At 44.0% G+C, this 17,100-nt stretch overlaps 1 protein-coding gene across 3 annotated transcripts in view; it reads right to left on the bottom strand.

The window, feature by feature from the left end:
* Positions 1–17,100, bottom strand: part of LOC133548701 (intraflagellar transport protein 20 homolog) — a 60,314-nt gene that overhangs the window by 40,546 nt on the left and 2,668 nt on the right. Inside the window, exon 2 of one of the 3 annotated variants that reach the window (XM_061893672.1) lies at positions 15,945–16,047. The exons of the other annotated variants lie outside the window; for them this stretch is intronic. Within the exon in view, the coding sequence (XP_061749656.1) occupies positions 15,945–15,981 (37 nt within the window). The 5' untranslated portion in view covers positions 15,982–16,047. The remainder of the gene's footprint in view (positions 1–15,944; positions 16,048–17,100) is intronic. 3 annotated transcript variants of the gene reach the window in all.

The raw sequence follows: 17,100 nt of genomic DNA on the forward strand, positions 1-17,100 counted from the left end.
TGTTGCCGGGAATCGGAATTAGAATTCAATGTGCTAGAAATGCAGAAAATGACCTAAATAAAGTCAATACTGAATATATTGTTACTGTTTTGTTTATAAAACTTTTAGGGTGTGTTTTTTTACTCCCACAATAAAGTGTAGTTCCCCTTGAAGTGCTTGTAAGCAGTGATGCTGGCAAGATTTTCCAGTTAGGGTCGGTCCTCACATTCTCTGTCGACTCGGATTCATACCGTAATTTCCGGACTGTTGGCTGCACTGGATTTTCAAGTGCACTGCTAATGAGCAGGTATAGTCCGGTCTATTTGCACACATAAAGCGCACCAAAGGAGTCATATTATTATGATTATTTTCTAAATGTAAAAGACTTCCTTGTGGTCTATGTCTCTTCGCACAGCCTTCAGAAAATATGTTTTTTTCTCCCCCCCCCGAGGGTCATTTATGTTTTAAAGGTCTGGCTCCGTCACAGAATGTTTTTAAGCATGTGCAGCAGAAGGCCAGGCAGATAAATGTCAGCCATGTTGAAGTGTGTCAACGCTGCATCAGCACACACACCAGAGGGAACCCTCAGCTGGGAGAGAGAGGGAGCAGATAGTGTCGAGGTGGAAGGAAAAGCCCAGGAGGTGGAACAAAATAGGATACAGTTTAGAGCTGGTGTGCGAAAACTAAAAGAGTGTCATGATCCGCTGCCTGGATCGTATTATGTTTAGATTTCTAAGTTTGTTTCTGCACTTCTCATTTTGTTTCCACCTGTTGCTTGCTCCTGTGTTTTCTGATTGCGGTCATTATTTAAGCCTGCCTTCTCCGTTCATTCAGCCTTGCTTCCTAGTTTGCGTTCTCACAACAAGTAAGGACTTTTGTTCCCCAGTTCCGTACTTGCTAGCTCCCATGCTAAGGCCTTTTGTATCTTCTAGCTCTCATGCTAGTTCTTTTGTTTTACCTTTTGTGCCTTGAGCAAGTTTTTCTTTGTTAGGGTCTGATTTAGTTTTTAATGAATCATTTGTTCTTACCTTCACCCTGTGTCCAAAGCCCGACTAAATCCTTGATGGAACGAGTCCGCATCACCATGGGACCCAATCGTTACAATACAGTAACGATTGGGTCCCATACAGTCCAAGACCAGGGGCCTCATGTATTATAAAAACCTGGCGTACGTCCTTTTTCGCGACTGAGTGGAAATGTGAGATTCCTCTAAGCCAGGTGCAAGGGTGTCAACACTGTGGCCCCCAGGCAAAAAACCTTTAACAAGGGTGTCCAAACTGTGGCCCCCAGGCAACACACCTTTAACAAGGGTGTCCAATCTGTGGCCCCCAGGCAGCACACCTTTAACAAGGGTGTCCACACTGTGGCCCCCAGGCAGCACACCTTTAACAAGGGTGTCCACACTGTGGCCCCCAGGCAACACACCTTTAACAAGGGTGTCCAAACTGTGGCCCCCAGGCAACACACCTTTAACATGGGTGTCCAAACTGTGGCCCCCAGGCAGCACACCTTTAACAGGGGTGTCCAAACTGTGGCCCCCAGGCAAAACACCTTTAACAAGGGAGTCCAAACTGTGGCCCTCCAGGCAAAACACCTTTAACAAGGGTGTCCAAACTGATGCCCCCAGGCAACACACCTTTAACAAGGGTGTCCAAACTGTGGCCCCCAGGCAGCACACCTTTAACAAGGGTGTCCAAACTGTGGCCCCCAGGAAGCACACCTTTAACATGGGTGTCCAAACTGTGGCCCCCAGGCAGCACACCTTTAACAAGGGTGTCCAAACTGTGGCCCCCAGGAAGCACACCTTTAACATGGGTGTCCAAACTGTGGCCCCCAGGAAGCACACCTTTAACATGGGTGTCCAAACTGTGGCCCCCAGGCAGCACACCTTTAACAAGGGTGTCCAAACTGTGGCCCCCAGGCAGCACACCTTTAACAAGGGTGTCCAAACTGTGGCCCCCAGGAAGCACACCTTTAACAAGGGTGTCCAAACTGTGGCCCCCAGGCAGCACACCTTTAACAAGGGTGTCCAAACTGTGGCCCCCAGGAAGCACACCTTTAACATGGGTGTCCAAACTGTGGCCCTCCAGGCAAAACACCTTTAACAAGGGTGTCCAAACTGTGGCCCTCCAAGCAGCACACCTTTAACAAGGGTGTCCAAACTGATGCCCCCAGGCAGCACACCTTTAACAAGGGTGTCCAAACTGTGGCCCCTAGGCAGCACACCTTTAGCAAGGGTGTCCAAACTGTGGCCCCCAGGCAACACACCTTTAACAAGGGTGTCCAAACTGTGGCCCCCAGGCAGCACACTTTTAACATGGGTGTCCAAACTGATGCCCTCAGGCAGCACACCTTTAACAAGGGTGTCCAAACTGTGGCCCCTAGGCAGCACACCTTTAGCAAGGGTGTCCGAACAGTGGCCCCCAGGCAACACACCTTTAACAAGGGTGTCCAAACTGTGGCCCCCAGGCAGCACACTTTTAACATGGGTGTCCAAACTGTGGCCCCCCAAGCAGCATACCTTTAACAAGGGTGTCCAAACTGTGGCCCCCAGGAAGCACACCTTTAACATGGGTGTCCAAACTGTGGCCCCCCAAGCAGCATACCTTTAACAAGGGTGTCCAAACTGTGGCCCCCAGGAAGCACACCTTTAACATGGGTGTCCAAACTGTGGCCCCCAGGCAGCACACCTTTAACATGGGTGTTCAAACTGTGGCCCCCAGGCAACACACCTTTAACAAGGGTGTCCAAACTGTGGCCCCCCAGGCAGCACACTTTTAACATGGGTGTCCAAACTGTGGCCCCCCAAGCAGCACAACTTTAACAAAGGTGTCCAAACTGTGGCCCCCAGGCAGCACACCTTTAACAAGGGTGTCCAATCTGTGGCCCCCAGGCAGCACACCTTTGAGATGGGTGTCCAAACTGTGGCCCCCCAGGCAGCACACTTTTAACATGGGTGTCCAAACTGTGGCCCCCAAGCAGCACACCTTTAACAAGGGTGTCCAAACTGTGGCCCCCAGGCAACACACCTTTAACAAGGGTGTCCAAACTGTGGCCCCCCGGGCAGCACACCTTTAACAAGGGTGTCCAAACTGTGGCCCCCAGGCAACACACCTTTAACAAGGGTGTCCAAACTGTGGCCCCCAGGCAGCACAACTTCAACATGGGTGTCCAAACTGTGGCCCCCAGGCAGCACACCTTTAACAAGGGTGTCCAAACGGTGGCCCCCAGGCAGCACACCTTTAAAAGGGGTATCCAAACGGTGGCCCCCAGGCAGCACACCTTTAAAAGGGGTATCCAAACTGTGGCCCCCAGGCAGCACACCTTTAACAAGGGTGTCCAAACTGTGGCCCCCAGGCAGGACACCTTTAACAAGGGTGTCCAAACTGTGGCCCCCCAGGCAGCACACCTTTAACAAGGGTGTCCAAACTGTGGCCCCCAGGCAGCACACCTTTAACAAGGGTGTCCAAACTGTGGCCCCAGGCAGCACACCTTTAAAAGGGGTATCCAAACGGTGGCCCCCAGGCAGCACACCTTTAACAAGGGTGTCCAAACGGTGGCCCCCAGGCAGCACACCTTTAAAAGGGGTATCCAAACGGTGGCCCCCAGGCAGCACACCTTTAAAAGGGGTATCCAAACTGTGGCCCCCAGGCAGCACACCTTTAACAAGGGTGTCCACACTGTGGCCCCCAGGCAGCAAATCTTTAACAAGGGTGTCCAAACTGTGGCCCCCAGGCAGGACACCTTTAACAAGGGTGTCCAAACTGTGGCCCCCCAGGCAGCACACCTTTAACAAGGGTGTCCAAACTGTGGCCCCCAGGCAGCACACCTTTAACAAGGGTGTCCAAACTGTGGCCCCAGGCAGCACACCTTTAACAAGGGAGTCCAAACTGTGGCCCCCAGGCAGCACACCTTTAACAAGGGTGTCCAAACTGTGGCCCCAGGCAGCACACCTTTAACAAGGGTGTCCAAACTGTGGCCCCCAGGCAGCACACCTTTAACAAGGGTGTCCAAACTGTGGCCCCCAGGCAGCACACCTTTAACATGGGTGTCCACACTGTGGCCCCCAGGCAGCACACCTTTAACAAGGGTGTCCAAACTGTGGCCCCCAGGCAACACACCTTTAACAAGGGTGTCCAAACTGTGGCCCCCAGGCAGCACAACTTCAACAAGGGTGTCCAAACTGTGGCCCCCAGGCAGCACACCTTTAACAAGGGTGTCCAAACGGTGGCCCCCAGGCAACACACCTTTAACAAGGGTGTCCAAACTGTGGCCCCCAGGCAGCACACCTTCAACAAGGGTGTCCAAACTGTGGCCCCCAGGCAGCACAACTTCAACAAGGGTGTCCAAACGGTGGCCCCCAGGCAGCACACCTTTAACATGGGTGTTCAAACTGTGGCCCCCAGGCAGCACACCTTTAACAAGGGTGTCCAAACTGTGGCCCCCAGGCAGCACACCTTTAACAAGGGTGTCCAAACTGTGCCCCCCCAGGCAGCACACCTTTAACAAGGGTGTCCACACTGTGGCCCCCAGGCAGCACACCTTTAACAAGGGTGTCCAAACTGTGGCTCCCCCCAAGCAGCACACCTTTAACAAGGGTGTCCAAACTGTGGCCCCCAAGCAGCACACCTTTAACATGGGTGTCCAAACTGTGGCCCCCCCCAAGCAGCACACCTTTAACAAGGGTGTCCAAACGGTGGCCCCCAGGCAACACACCTTTAACAAGGGTGTCCAAACTGTGGCCCCCAGGCAACACACTTTTAACATGGGTGTCCAAACTGTGGCCCCCCAGGCAACACACCTTTAACAAGGGTGTCCAAACTGTGGCCCCCCAGGCAACACACCTTTAACAAGGGTGTCCAAACTGTGGCCCCCCAGGCAGCACACCTTTAACAAGGGTGTCCAAACTGTGGCCCCCAGGCAGCACACCTTTAACAAGGGTGTCCAAACTGTGGCCCCCAGGCAGCACACCTTTAACAAGGGTGTGCACACTGTGGCCCCCAGGCAGCACACCTTTAACAAGGGTGTCCAAACTGTGGCCTCCCAGGCAGCACACCTTTAACAAGGGTGTCCAAACTGTGGCCCCCAGGCAGCACACCTTTAACAAGGGTGTCCAAACTGTGGCCCCCAGGCAGCACACCTTTAACAAGGGTGTCCAAATTGTGGCCCCCAGGCAGCACACCTTTAACAAGGGTGTCCAAATTGTGGCCCCCAGGCAGCACACCTTTAACAAGGGTGTCCAAACTGTGGCCCCCAGGCAGCACAACTTTAATATGGGTGTCCAAACTGTGGCCCCCAGGCAACACACCTTTAACAAGGGTGTCCAAACTGTGGCCCCCAGGCAACACACCTTTAACAAGGGTGTCCAAACTGTGGCCCCCAGGCAACACACCTTTAACATGGGTGTGCTGCCCGGGGGCCACAGTTTGGACACCCTTGTTAAAGGTGTGCTTTTAAGTGATTTGGGAATTGTGCAGAGATAATAATAATGGGATTGTTGTGATTGGTTGGCAGCAGTGTGTGCCTTTCACAATAAAAGCCTCATTTCGAAAGTACCCGAGGGCAGCGAGTAGATGCCTGAACAGAGTGGGTGTGCTCCCGCAGAGGAAAAGAGGACATGTGTGGAAACAAAGCTGCTAATGGCTGCTTTCACACAGAAGGTGGTGTGCCTGGAATACTTAATGAGATGTTTACGCTGCAGTGTCTCCACCACACACCACCTTTTAACCGCTGATGCACCAAACATTTACCTTCACATGCAGCCTCCTTTCATCACTGCTGGTTAACACCATCATGTTGCTGGTAAACATGTGGTGGTAAACACCATCTAGTTGCTGGTAAACATGTGGTGGTAAACACCATCTAGTTGCTGGTAAACATGTGGTGGTAAACACCATCTAGTTGCTGGTAAACATGTGGTGGTAAACACCATCTAGTTGCTGGTAAACATGTGGTGGTAAACACCATCTAGTTGCTGGTAAACATGTGGTGGTAAACACCATCTAGTTGCTGGTAAACATGTGGTGGTAAACACCATCATGTTGCTGGTAAACACCATCATGTAACTGGTAAACATGTGGTGGTAAACATCATTGTGTTGCTGGTAAAGATGTGGTGGTAGACACCATCATGTTGCTGGTAAACACCATCATGTAACTGGTAAACATGTGGTGGTAAACACCATTATGTTGCTGGTAAACATGTGATGGTAAACACCATCATGTTGCTGGTAAACACCATCATGTAACTGGTAAACATGTGGTGGTAAACACCAACATGTAACTGGTAAACATGTGGTGGTAAACACCAACATGTAAATGGTAAACACGTGCTGGTAAACACCATCATGTTGCTGGTAAACACCAACATGTAACTGGTAAATATGTGGTAGTAAACACCATCATGTTGCTGGTAAACACCAACATGTAACTGGTAAACATGCGGTGGTAAACACCATCATGTTGCTGATAAACACCAACATGTAACTGGTAAATATGTGGTAGTAAACACCATCATGTTGCTGGTAAACACCAACATGTAACTGGTAAACATGTGGTGGTAAACACCATCATGTCGCTGGTAAACACCATCATGTAACGGGTAAACATGTGGTGGTAAACACCATCATGTTGCTGGTAAACACCATCATGTAACTGGTAAACATGTGGTGGTAAACACCAACATGTAACTGGTAAACATGTGGTGGTAAACACCAACATGTAACTGGTAAACACGTGCTGGTAAACACCATCATGTTGCTGGTAAACACCAACATGTAACTGGTAAACACATGGTGGTAAACACCATCATGTTGCTGGTAAACACCATCATGTAACTGGTAAACATGCGGTGGTAAACACCATCATGTTGCTGGTAAACACCAACATGTAACTGGTAAATATGTGGTAGTAAACACCATCATGTTGCTGGTAAACACCAACATGTAACTGGTAAACATGTGGTGGTAAACACCATCATGTCGCTGGTAAACACCATCATGTAACGGGTAAACATGTGGTGGTAAACACCATCATGTTGCTGGTAAACACCATCATGTAACTGGTAAACATGTGGTGGTAAACACCAACATGTAACTGGTAAACATGTGGTGGTAAACACCAACATGTAACTGGTAAACATGTGCTGGTAAACGCCATCATGTTGCTGGTAAACACCAACATGTAACTGGTAAATATGCGGTGAAAAACACCATCATGTTGCTGGTAAACACCATCATGTAACTGGTAAACATGTGGTGGTAAACACCATCATGTTGCTGGTAAACACCAACATGTAACTGGTAAATATGCGGTGAAAAACACCATCATGTTGCTGGTAAACACCATCATGTAACTGGTAGACATGCTGTGGTAAACACCATCTAGTTGCTGGTAAACATGTGGTGGTAAACACCATCTAGTTGCTGGTAAACATGTGCTGGTAAACACCATCATGTTGCTGGTAAACATGTGGTGGTAAACACCATCATGTTGCTGGTAAACACCATCATGTAACTGGTAAACACATGGTGGTAAACACCATCATGTTGCTGGTAAACACCATCATGTAACTGGTAAACATGCGGTGGTAAACACCATCATGTTGCTGGTAAACACCAACATGTAACTGGTAAATATGTGGTAGTAAACACCATCATGTTGCTGGTAAATACCAACATGTAACTGGTAAACATGTGGTGGTAAACACCATCATGTCGCTGGTAAACACCATCATGTAACGGGTAAACATGTGGTGGTAAACACCATCATGTTGCTGGTAAACACCATCATGTAACTGGTCAACATGGGCTGGTAAACACCATCATGTAACTGGTAAACATGTGGTGGTAAACACCATCATGTTGCTGGTAAACATGTGGTAGTAAACACCATCATTTAACTGGTAAACACCATCATGTTGCTGGTAAACAAGTGGTGGTAAACACCATCATGTTGCTGGTAAACAAGTGGTGGTAAACACCATCATGTTGCTGGTAAACACCATCATGTAACTGGTAAACATGTGGTGGTAAACACCATCATGTTGCTGGTAAACACCATCATGTAACTGGTAAACATGTGGTGGTAAACAACATCATGTTGCTGGTAAACACCATCATGTTGCTGGTAAACACCATCATGTAACTGGTAAACATGTGGTGGTAAACAACATCATGTTGCTGGTAAACACCATCATGTAACTGGTAAACATGTGGTGGTAAACACCAACATGTAACTGGTAAACATGTGGTGGTAAACACCATCATGTCGCTGGTAAACACCATCATGTAACGGGTAAACATGTGGTGGTAAACACCATCATGTTGCTGGTAAACACCATCATGTAACTGGTCAACATGGGCTGGTAAACACCATCATGTAACTGGTAAACATGTGGTGGTAAACACCATCATGTTGCTGGTAAACATGTGGTAGTAAACACCATCATTTAACTGGTAAACACCATCATGTTGCTGGTAAACAAGTGGTGGTAAACACCATCATGTTGCTGGTAAACAAGTGGTGGTAAACACCATCATGTTGCTAGTAAACACCATCATGTAACTGGTAAACATGTGCTGGTAAACACCATCATGTTGCTGGTAAACATGTGGTAGTAAACACCATCATTTAACTGGTAAACACCATCATGTTGCTGGTAAACAAGTGGTGGTAAACACCATCATGTTGCTGGTAAACATGTGGTAGTAAACACCATCATTTAACTGGTAAACACCATCATGTTGCTGGTAAACAAGTGGTGGTAAACACCATCATGTTGCTGGTAAACAAGTGGTGGTAAACACCATCATGTTGCTGGTAAACACCATCATGTAACTGGTAAACATGTGGTGGTAAACACCATCATGTTGCTGGTAAACACCATCATGTAACTGGTAAACATGTGGTGGTAAACAACATCATGTTGCTGGTAAACACCATCATGTTGCTTGTAAACATGCGGTGGTAAACAACATCATATTGCTGGTAAACACCATCATGTAACTGGTAAACATGTGGTGGTAAACACCATCATGTTGCTGGTAAACACCAACATGTAACTGGTAAATATGCGGTGGTAAACACCATCATGTTGCTGGTAAACACCATCATGTAACTGGTAAACATGTGGTGGTAAATACCATCATGTTGCTGGTAAACACCAACATGTAACTGGTAAATATGCGGTGAAAAACACCATCATGTTGCTGGTAAACACCATCATGTAACTGGTAAACATGTGCTGGTAAACACCATCATGTTGCTGGTAAACACCAACATGTAACCGGTAAACATGTGGTAGTAAACACCATCTAGTTACTGGTAAACATGTGGTGGTAAACACCATCATGTTGCTGGTAAACATGTGGTGGTAAACACTGTTAAGTTGCTGGTAAACATGTGGTGGTAAACACCATCATGTTGCTGGTAAACATGTGGTGGTAAACACTGTTAAGTTACTGATAAACATGTGGTGGTAAACACCTTCATGTTGCTGGTAAACATGTGGTGGTAAACACTGTTAAGTTACTGATAAACATGTGGTGGTAAACACCATCATGTTGCTTGTAAACATGTGGTGGTAAACACCATCATGTTGCTGGTAAACATGTGGTGGTAAACACCATCATGTTGCTGGTAAACATGTGGTGGTAAACACCATCATGTTGCTGGTAAACATGTGGTGTTAAACACCATCATGTTGCTGGTAAACATGTGGTGGTAAACACCATCATGTTGCTTGTACACATGTGGTGGTAAACACCATCATGTTGCTTGTAAACATGTGGTGGTAAACACCATCATGTTGCTGGTAAACATGTGGTGGTAAACACCATCTAGTTGCTGGTAAACATGTGGTGTTAAACACCATCATGTTGCTTGTAAACATTTGGTGGTAAACACCATCATGTTGCTTGTAAACATGTGCTGTTAAACACCATCTAGTTGCTGATAAACACCGTCATGTAACTGGTAAACATGTGCTGTTAAACACCATCTAGTTGCTGATAAACACCATCATGTAATTGGTAAACATGCGGTGGTAAACACCATCTAGTTGCTGGTAAACATGTGGTGGTAAACACCTTCATGTTGCTGTTAAACATGTAGTGGTAAACACCATCTAGTTGCTGGTAAACACCATCATGTAACTGGTAAACATGTGGTGGTAAACACCATCATATAGCTGGTAAACATGTGGTGGTAAACACCATCATGTTGCTGGTAAACATGTGGTGGTAAACACCATCATGTTGCTTGTAAACATGTGGTGGTAAACACCATCATGTTGCTTGTAAACATGTGGTGGTAAACACCATCATGTTGCTGGTAAACATGTGGTGGTAAACACCATCTAGTTGCTTGTAAACATGTGGTGTTAAACACCATCTAGTTGCTGATAAACACCGTCATGTAACTGGTAAACATGTGCTGTTAAACACCATCTAGTTGCTGATAAACACCATCATGTAATTGGTAAACATGCGGTGGTAAACACCATCTAGTTGCTGGTAAACATGTGGTGGTAAACACCTTCATGTTGCTGTTAAACATGTGGTGGTAAACACCATCTAGTTGCTGGTAAACACCATCATGTAACTGGTAAACATGTGGTGGTAAACACCATCATATAGCTGGTAAACATGTGGTGGTAAACACCATCATGTTGCTGGTAAACATGTGGTGGTAAACACCATCATGTTGCTGGTAAACATGTGGTGGTAAACACCATCATGTTGCTGGTAAACATGTGGTGGTAAACACCATCATGTTGCTTGTAAACATGTGGTGGTAAACACCATCATGTTGCTTGTAAACATGTGGTGGTAAACACCATCATGTTGCTGGTAAACATGTGGTGGTAAACACCATCATGTTGCTTGTAAACATGTGGTGGTAAACACCATCATGTTGCTTGTAAACATGTGGTGGTAAACACCATCATGTTGCTTGTAAACATGTGGTGGTAAACACCATCATGTTGCTTGTAAACATGTGGTGGTAAACACCATCATGTTGCTGGTAAACATGTGGTGGTAAACACCATCATGTTGCTGGTAAACACCATCATGTAACTGGTAAACATGTGGTGGTAACACTATCATGTTGCTGGTAAACATGTGGTGGTAAACACCATCTAGTTGCTGGTAAACATGCGGTGGTAAACACTGTTAAGTTACCGGTAAACATGTGGTGGTAAACACCATCATGTTGCAGGTATGGTAAACATGTACTGGTAAACACCATCATGTTGCTGGTAAACATGTGGTGGTAAACACCATCATGTAACTGGTAAACACCGTCATGTAACTGGTAAACATGTGCTGGTAATCACCATTATTTTGCTGGTAAACATGTGGTGGTAAACACTGTTAAGTAACTGATAAACATGTGGTGGTAAACACCTTCATGTTGCTGGTAAACATGTGGTGGTAAACACCATCATGTTGCTGCTATTTTTAAACCTCCTCCTCACTATGTGCACACTCTTAAAGTGACATAAAAGTAACCTTTGACCTCTCTCTAGCACAATTAGAATACATCTATACTTCCTTACAATATAGTGCACCTTGCTACCATAGGGCTGGGCTTCACCGATGTCAATAGTAACCATACCAAGGGTGATACATATTATCATAAAAAGTATGATCACGCTAGTAATAATAGGATAAAAAAAACACAAGACTATTTTATCTCTACAGAACTGTTTCATGAGGGCTTCCCTCATGAAACAGTTCTGTAGAGATAAAATAGTCTTGTGATTTTTTTCCCCACTCATACATATATATATATACATATATTACATTACATATATTACATTACATATATTACATTACATTACATATATTACATTATTTCACTGAGAAAACACAATAAACTTAGTAGTTCCCAGGCAATAGTTTAGCAGGAGCTCTGAATTAAAAGCAGCACTTTTATCAAAGTCTTTAATAAAATAATAATATAAATGAATAGACTGCAAAATAAAACCAAGCCTTAAAATAACAGATACAAATCCAAGCTGCTGCACAAACCCGCTAATTGAATGAAAGTTAAAAAGATTTAGTAAATTGTTTGACTTGAATAAATAAATACATGACTTTAAGTAGGACAGGCTTCAAATGGTGCATAGTAAAACAATCCCGTGTTAATCCACCTCTGCCCTTCGGCCACCACGACATATTTCATTCGCCTCAAAGATGGCTGAATGTCCGTTGGTAGTGAGGAATGTTGGCCTTGCTCATTTGGGAATTTTAATGCCTGCAACATGTTTGCAAAAAGCTGGCGCGGGTGGCAAAAAAGAGTGAGGAAGGTGATCAAAGACCATCCCACAGGTGGAGCCTATATTTGGGTAAATAATCACAGTTTGCATGGTTAGTCATTCCAACTCTTACCGTGTCCATCGGATTTAATTAACCTGGAATAAAAAAATTTAAAAAACATGTATTTTTGAAAACTTTTCATAAAAATTTTAAGCTTTCCTTGTAGAATTGCGACTGTTATTGAGTAAAATTCCAACTCTTATCCTAATATTGCAACAAAGGTTCACTTTTTCTTGTAAAATGTTGACTTGTGTTGGGCAAAAAGACGACTTTTGCTAAAACACTGCCAACTTTTCAAAGTTTTTCTTGTGAAATCGTGACCTTTTTGTTGTGAAATTCCAAGCTTTTTTTTTAAATATTTGCATAAAGATGCGTGGTTTGCGGTCTCATCCGCAGAGTCTGCGGATAAAACCGCGGGTCGGGCGGGTGACATGACGGAAAAAAAACAGATTTTAGATTGATTCGGGCGGGTGGCGGTTGAACCGTTCGGAAAATATTTAATATAAATTTTTCAGGGATCGGCAACCTTCACCACTCAAAGAGCCGATTTGACCCTTGTCTCGAAGTAAAAAAAAGACAATAGGAGCACATCCTCACAGTAACACAACATAAACGCAACACAACAAATACCCAGAATCCTTTGTATCCATGACTCTTCCTGACTATATTATACACCCCACTAGCAGCCGGGAGCGCGGGAGTGTATAATATAGTCAGGAAGAGTCATTGACGCAAAGGATTCTGGGTATTGGGACGGCGTGGCGCAGTGGGAGAGTGGCCGTGCGCAACCCGAGGGTCCCTGGTTCAAATCCCACCTAGTACCAACCTCGTCACGTCCGTAGTGTCCTGAGCAAGACACTTCACCCTTGCTCCTGATGGGTGCTGGTTGGCGCCTTGCATGGCAGCTCCCTCCATCAGTGTGTGAATGTGGAAGTAGTGTCAAAGTGCTTTGAGTACCATGAAGGTAGAAAAGCGCTATACAAGTACAACCCATTTATTCATTTATTTGTTGTGTTGTGTTTATTTTGTGTTATTGCGGGGATGTTCTCCAGAAATGTGTTTGTCATTCTCGTTTGGTGTGGCTTCACAGTGTGGCGCATATCAAAGTTTTAAAGTTGCCTTGCACGTACATCTGCTCAAGTTGCCGGACTGACAAGCAGGTTGTACATGTTGTAGAAGTGTGTCAAAGGCAATAGCTTCACAGCACGCACTTGTTTTCGTTATCTGGATGAGCACCTTCAAATATTAGCGAGAATGGTTGTGGCTGCCATTATCTTCGTTACTCTATGAAACGGTTCAAAAAAGCTCTTTGAGGGGTAAAATTTGCCGACCCCTGATATATAACAACGGGCGGGTGGCGGGCGGTCGCGGTTTTCATCCAATGTTGGTTCAGGTGGACGACGACTTAAGTGATGCGGTTGCGGATGATATAATTACATATCCGAGCATCTCTAGTATGTATATATAATTTCTGTTGGAAATACACTTCTGCATATATCTAAAAACGCTGGTCCTAAAGAGGCATCATTCAGTGTGTGTGTGTGTGTGTGTGTATGTGTGTGTGTGTGTGTGTGTTGGCAGTATCCTGGACTGCACAAGGAAGGACTGACTTGTTGTGATCAATGCTGCCATCTAGTGGTGAGACAGCAGTCATGCAGCAAGAACTACCAATCACGTGACTAGAAGAGGAGAATGCAACTCGCTAATAAGTTCCAGTACTAACAGAAACTGACACATGACAATAGAATATATTTATATATGATGTGTACTGTCATATTTTATCTTAGGAGTTTAATTGGTTCCGTCAAAATAACGTCTGCACAAAACAAAATATCACCATTTTGTAAGAGAAACAGTAGAATAAATCTCGAGTAGTTTTATGAAATAACAGCATTGCTGCCCTGCGGGAAGAAAACCACAACACAATGTGGAAAGTGCTATTTTGGACCAAAACAACCAAAAATTAATTTGTCTGGAGTCAAAGAATTAAAAGCTTTATATAAGTGTTATAATGAATGCAACACGTGATGTAAGTGTCTATATTAGCCTACTATCAAAATGACCTTAAAAGTCCTATATAAGTGTTATAATGAAGGCAACACATGAAGTAAGTATCTATATTGGCTTACTATCAAAATGACTTTAAAGGCTTATAGAAGTTTATTAATGAAGACAACACATAATGTAAGTGTCTATATTAGCCTACTATCAAAATGACTTTGAAAGTGTTATATAAGTGTTATAATGAAGACAAAACATGATGTAAGTGTTTATATTAGCCTACTATCAAAATGACTTTAAAAAATCTTATATAAGTGTTATAATGAATGCAACACATAATGTAAGTGTCTATATTAGCCTACTATCAAAATGACTTTAAAAAATCTTATATAAGTGTTATAATGAATGCAACACATAATGTAAGTGTCTATATTAGCCTACTATCAAAATGACTTTAAAAGTTTGAAATAAGTGTTATAATGAATGCAACACATAATGTAAGTGTTTATATTAGCCTACTATCAAAATGACTTTAAAAGTTTGATATAAGTGTTATAATGAAGACAACACATGATGTAAGTGTCTATATTGGCCTACTATCAAAATGACTTTAAAAGTCCTATATAAGTGTTATAATGAATGCAACACATGATGCAAGTGTCTATATTAGCTTACTATCAAAATTAATTTAAAAGTCTTATATAAGTGTCATAATGAGGACAACACATGATGTAAGTGTCTATAGTAGCCTACTATCAAAATGACTTTAAAAGTCTTATATGTTATAATGAAGACAACACATGATGTACAGTAAGTGTCTATACCAGCCATGTTAGCCTACTATCAAAATGACTTTAAAAGTCTTATATAAGTGTTTTAATGAATGCAACACATGATGTAAGTGTCTATATTAGCCTACTATCAAAATGACTTTAAAAGTCTTATATGTTATAATGAAGACAACACATGATGTACAGTAAGTGTCTATATCAGCCATGTTAGCCTACTATCAAAATTACTTTAAAAGTCTTATATGTCTTATAATGAATGCAACACATGATGTAAGTGTCTATATTAGCCTACTATCAAAATGACTTTAAAAGTCTTATATGTTATAATGAAGACAACACATGATGTACAGTAAGTGTCTATATCAGCCATGTTAGCCTACTATCAAAATGACTTTAAAAGTCTTATATAAGTGTTTTAATGAATGCAACACATGATGTAAGTGTCTATATTAGCCTGGCGACTCACCACCAAGTCCTCCCTCCGCCCTCCTGTGACTTTTGAACTTGTTCTTTGTCTTTTCCGGGGACATCTAAAATCTGTCCTTAAGGGGGGAGGGTACTGTCATGATCGGTTGTTTTATTCTAGTCTGACTCCCTCCGTTCTGTTTTCAGCACCCCTGGGTGTGTGTTTCTTAGTTGCCATGGGTGCTGATTATTTTCCCCTGCCTCTGATTAGTATTGGGAAGGCTCACTTGCTCCCGGACACTAATCCAGTCTGGGTTTAGTCTTTGATTCTTCATTCTATGCCAAGTTTTCTCTTTTGCTTTTTCCTTAGCTTCCCGTGCAAGCGGCACACTTTTCTCTATTTTTTGTATTTTGCCTGATTTATGAAGAACTAATCCTTCTCCTACCTGCACGCTGCCTTCCGAGTTCCGTCTGCATGACCATTGCGACCCCGACGTGACACAAACGAGTCCTGCTTGCAGCCTGACCCCGGGATGCAGAGAAGGCAGGCTAAATATAGGTCAAAAAGTATAGGGATGAACAAAAGCAAGCTGGGGAGTGCACCAAACACTACACTTTATGAGCAAAAAGCCAAGCAGAAGAAGGTTAAGCTGCATTGGGGTCAAAAGTGTAAAGCGAACAGAATGCAGTGCAGAACATAATCCAGCCCTCTACTAAGAACATAACATATTTTCCTGACTATACAGGATGCTGGTTCTGTAAATAAACTGCAAGCAAAATATTTTCGGGGAAAAAAAATTTTTTCCCCTGTATATTAGCTGCCAGCCGCATAAACATTGCTAAATTAAAAGCCTACTGAAATGAGATGTTCTTATTTAAACGTCCATTTTATGTGTCATACTTCATTATTTTGCGATATTGCCATTATTTTGCTGAAAGGATTTAGTAGAGAACATCCACGATAAATTTTGCAACTTTTGGTCGCTAATAAAAAAAAGCCTTGCCTGTACCGGAAGTAGCAGACGATGTGTGCGTGACGTCACGGGTTGTGGAGCTCCTCACATCCTCACATTGTTTACAATCATGGCCACCAGCAGCTAGAGCGATTCGGACCGAGAAAGCGACAATTCCCCCATTAATCTGAGCGAGGATGAGGATAGTGAGAGTGAAGTACTAGAAGAAAGAGCGATTCAGATGTTATTAGACACATTTACTAGGATAATTCTGGAAAATCCCTTATCTGCTTATTGTGTTACTAGTGTTTTAGTGAGATTATGTAGTCATACATGAAAGTCGGAGGGGTGTGGTGGCCGCCAGTGTCTCTGAGGGGTGAAGTGAAGTGAATTATATTTATATAGCGCTTTGAGTCACTTGAGAAAAGCGCTTGTGAATTGTGAATTATATTTATATAGCGCTTTTCTCAAGTGACTCAAAGCGCTTTACATAGTGACACCCAATATCTAAGTTACATTTAAACCAGTGTGGGTGGCACTGGGAGCAGGTGGGTAAAGTGTCTTGCCCAAGGACACAACGGCAGTAACTAGGATGGCACAAGCGGGAATCGAACCTGCAACCCTCAAGTTGCTGGCACGGCCACTCTAC

The sequence above is a fragment of the Nerophis ophidion genome, linkage group LG03 (assembly GCF_033978795.1).
Source record: "Nerophis ophidion isolate RoL-2023_Sa linkage group LG03, RoL_Noph_v1.0, whole genome shotgun sequence".
NCBI classification, from domain to species: Eukaryota; Metazoa; Chordata; class Actinopteri; order Syngnathiformes; family Syngnathidae; genus Nerophis; species Nerophis ophidion.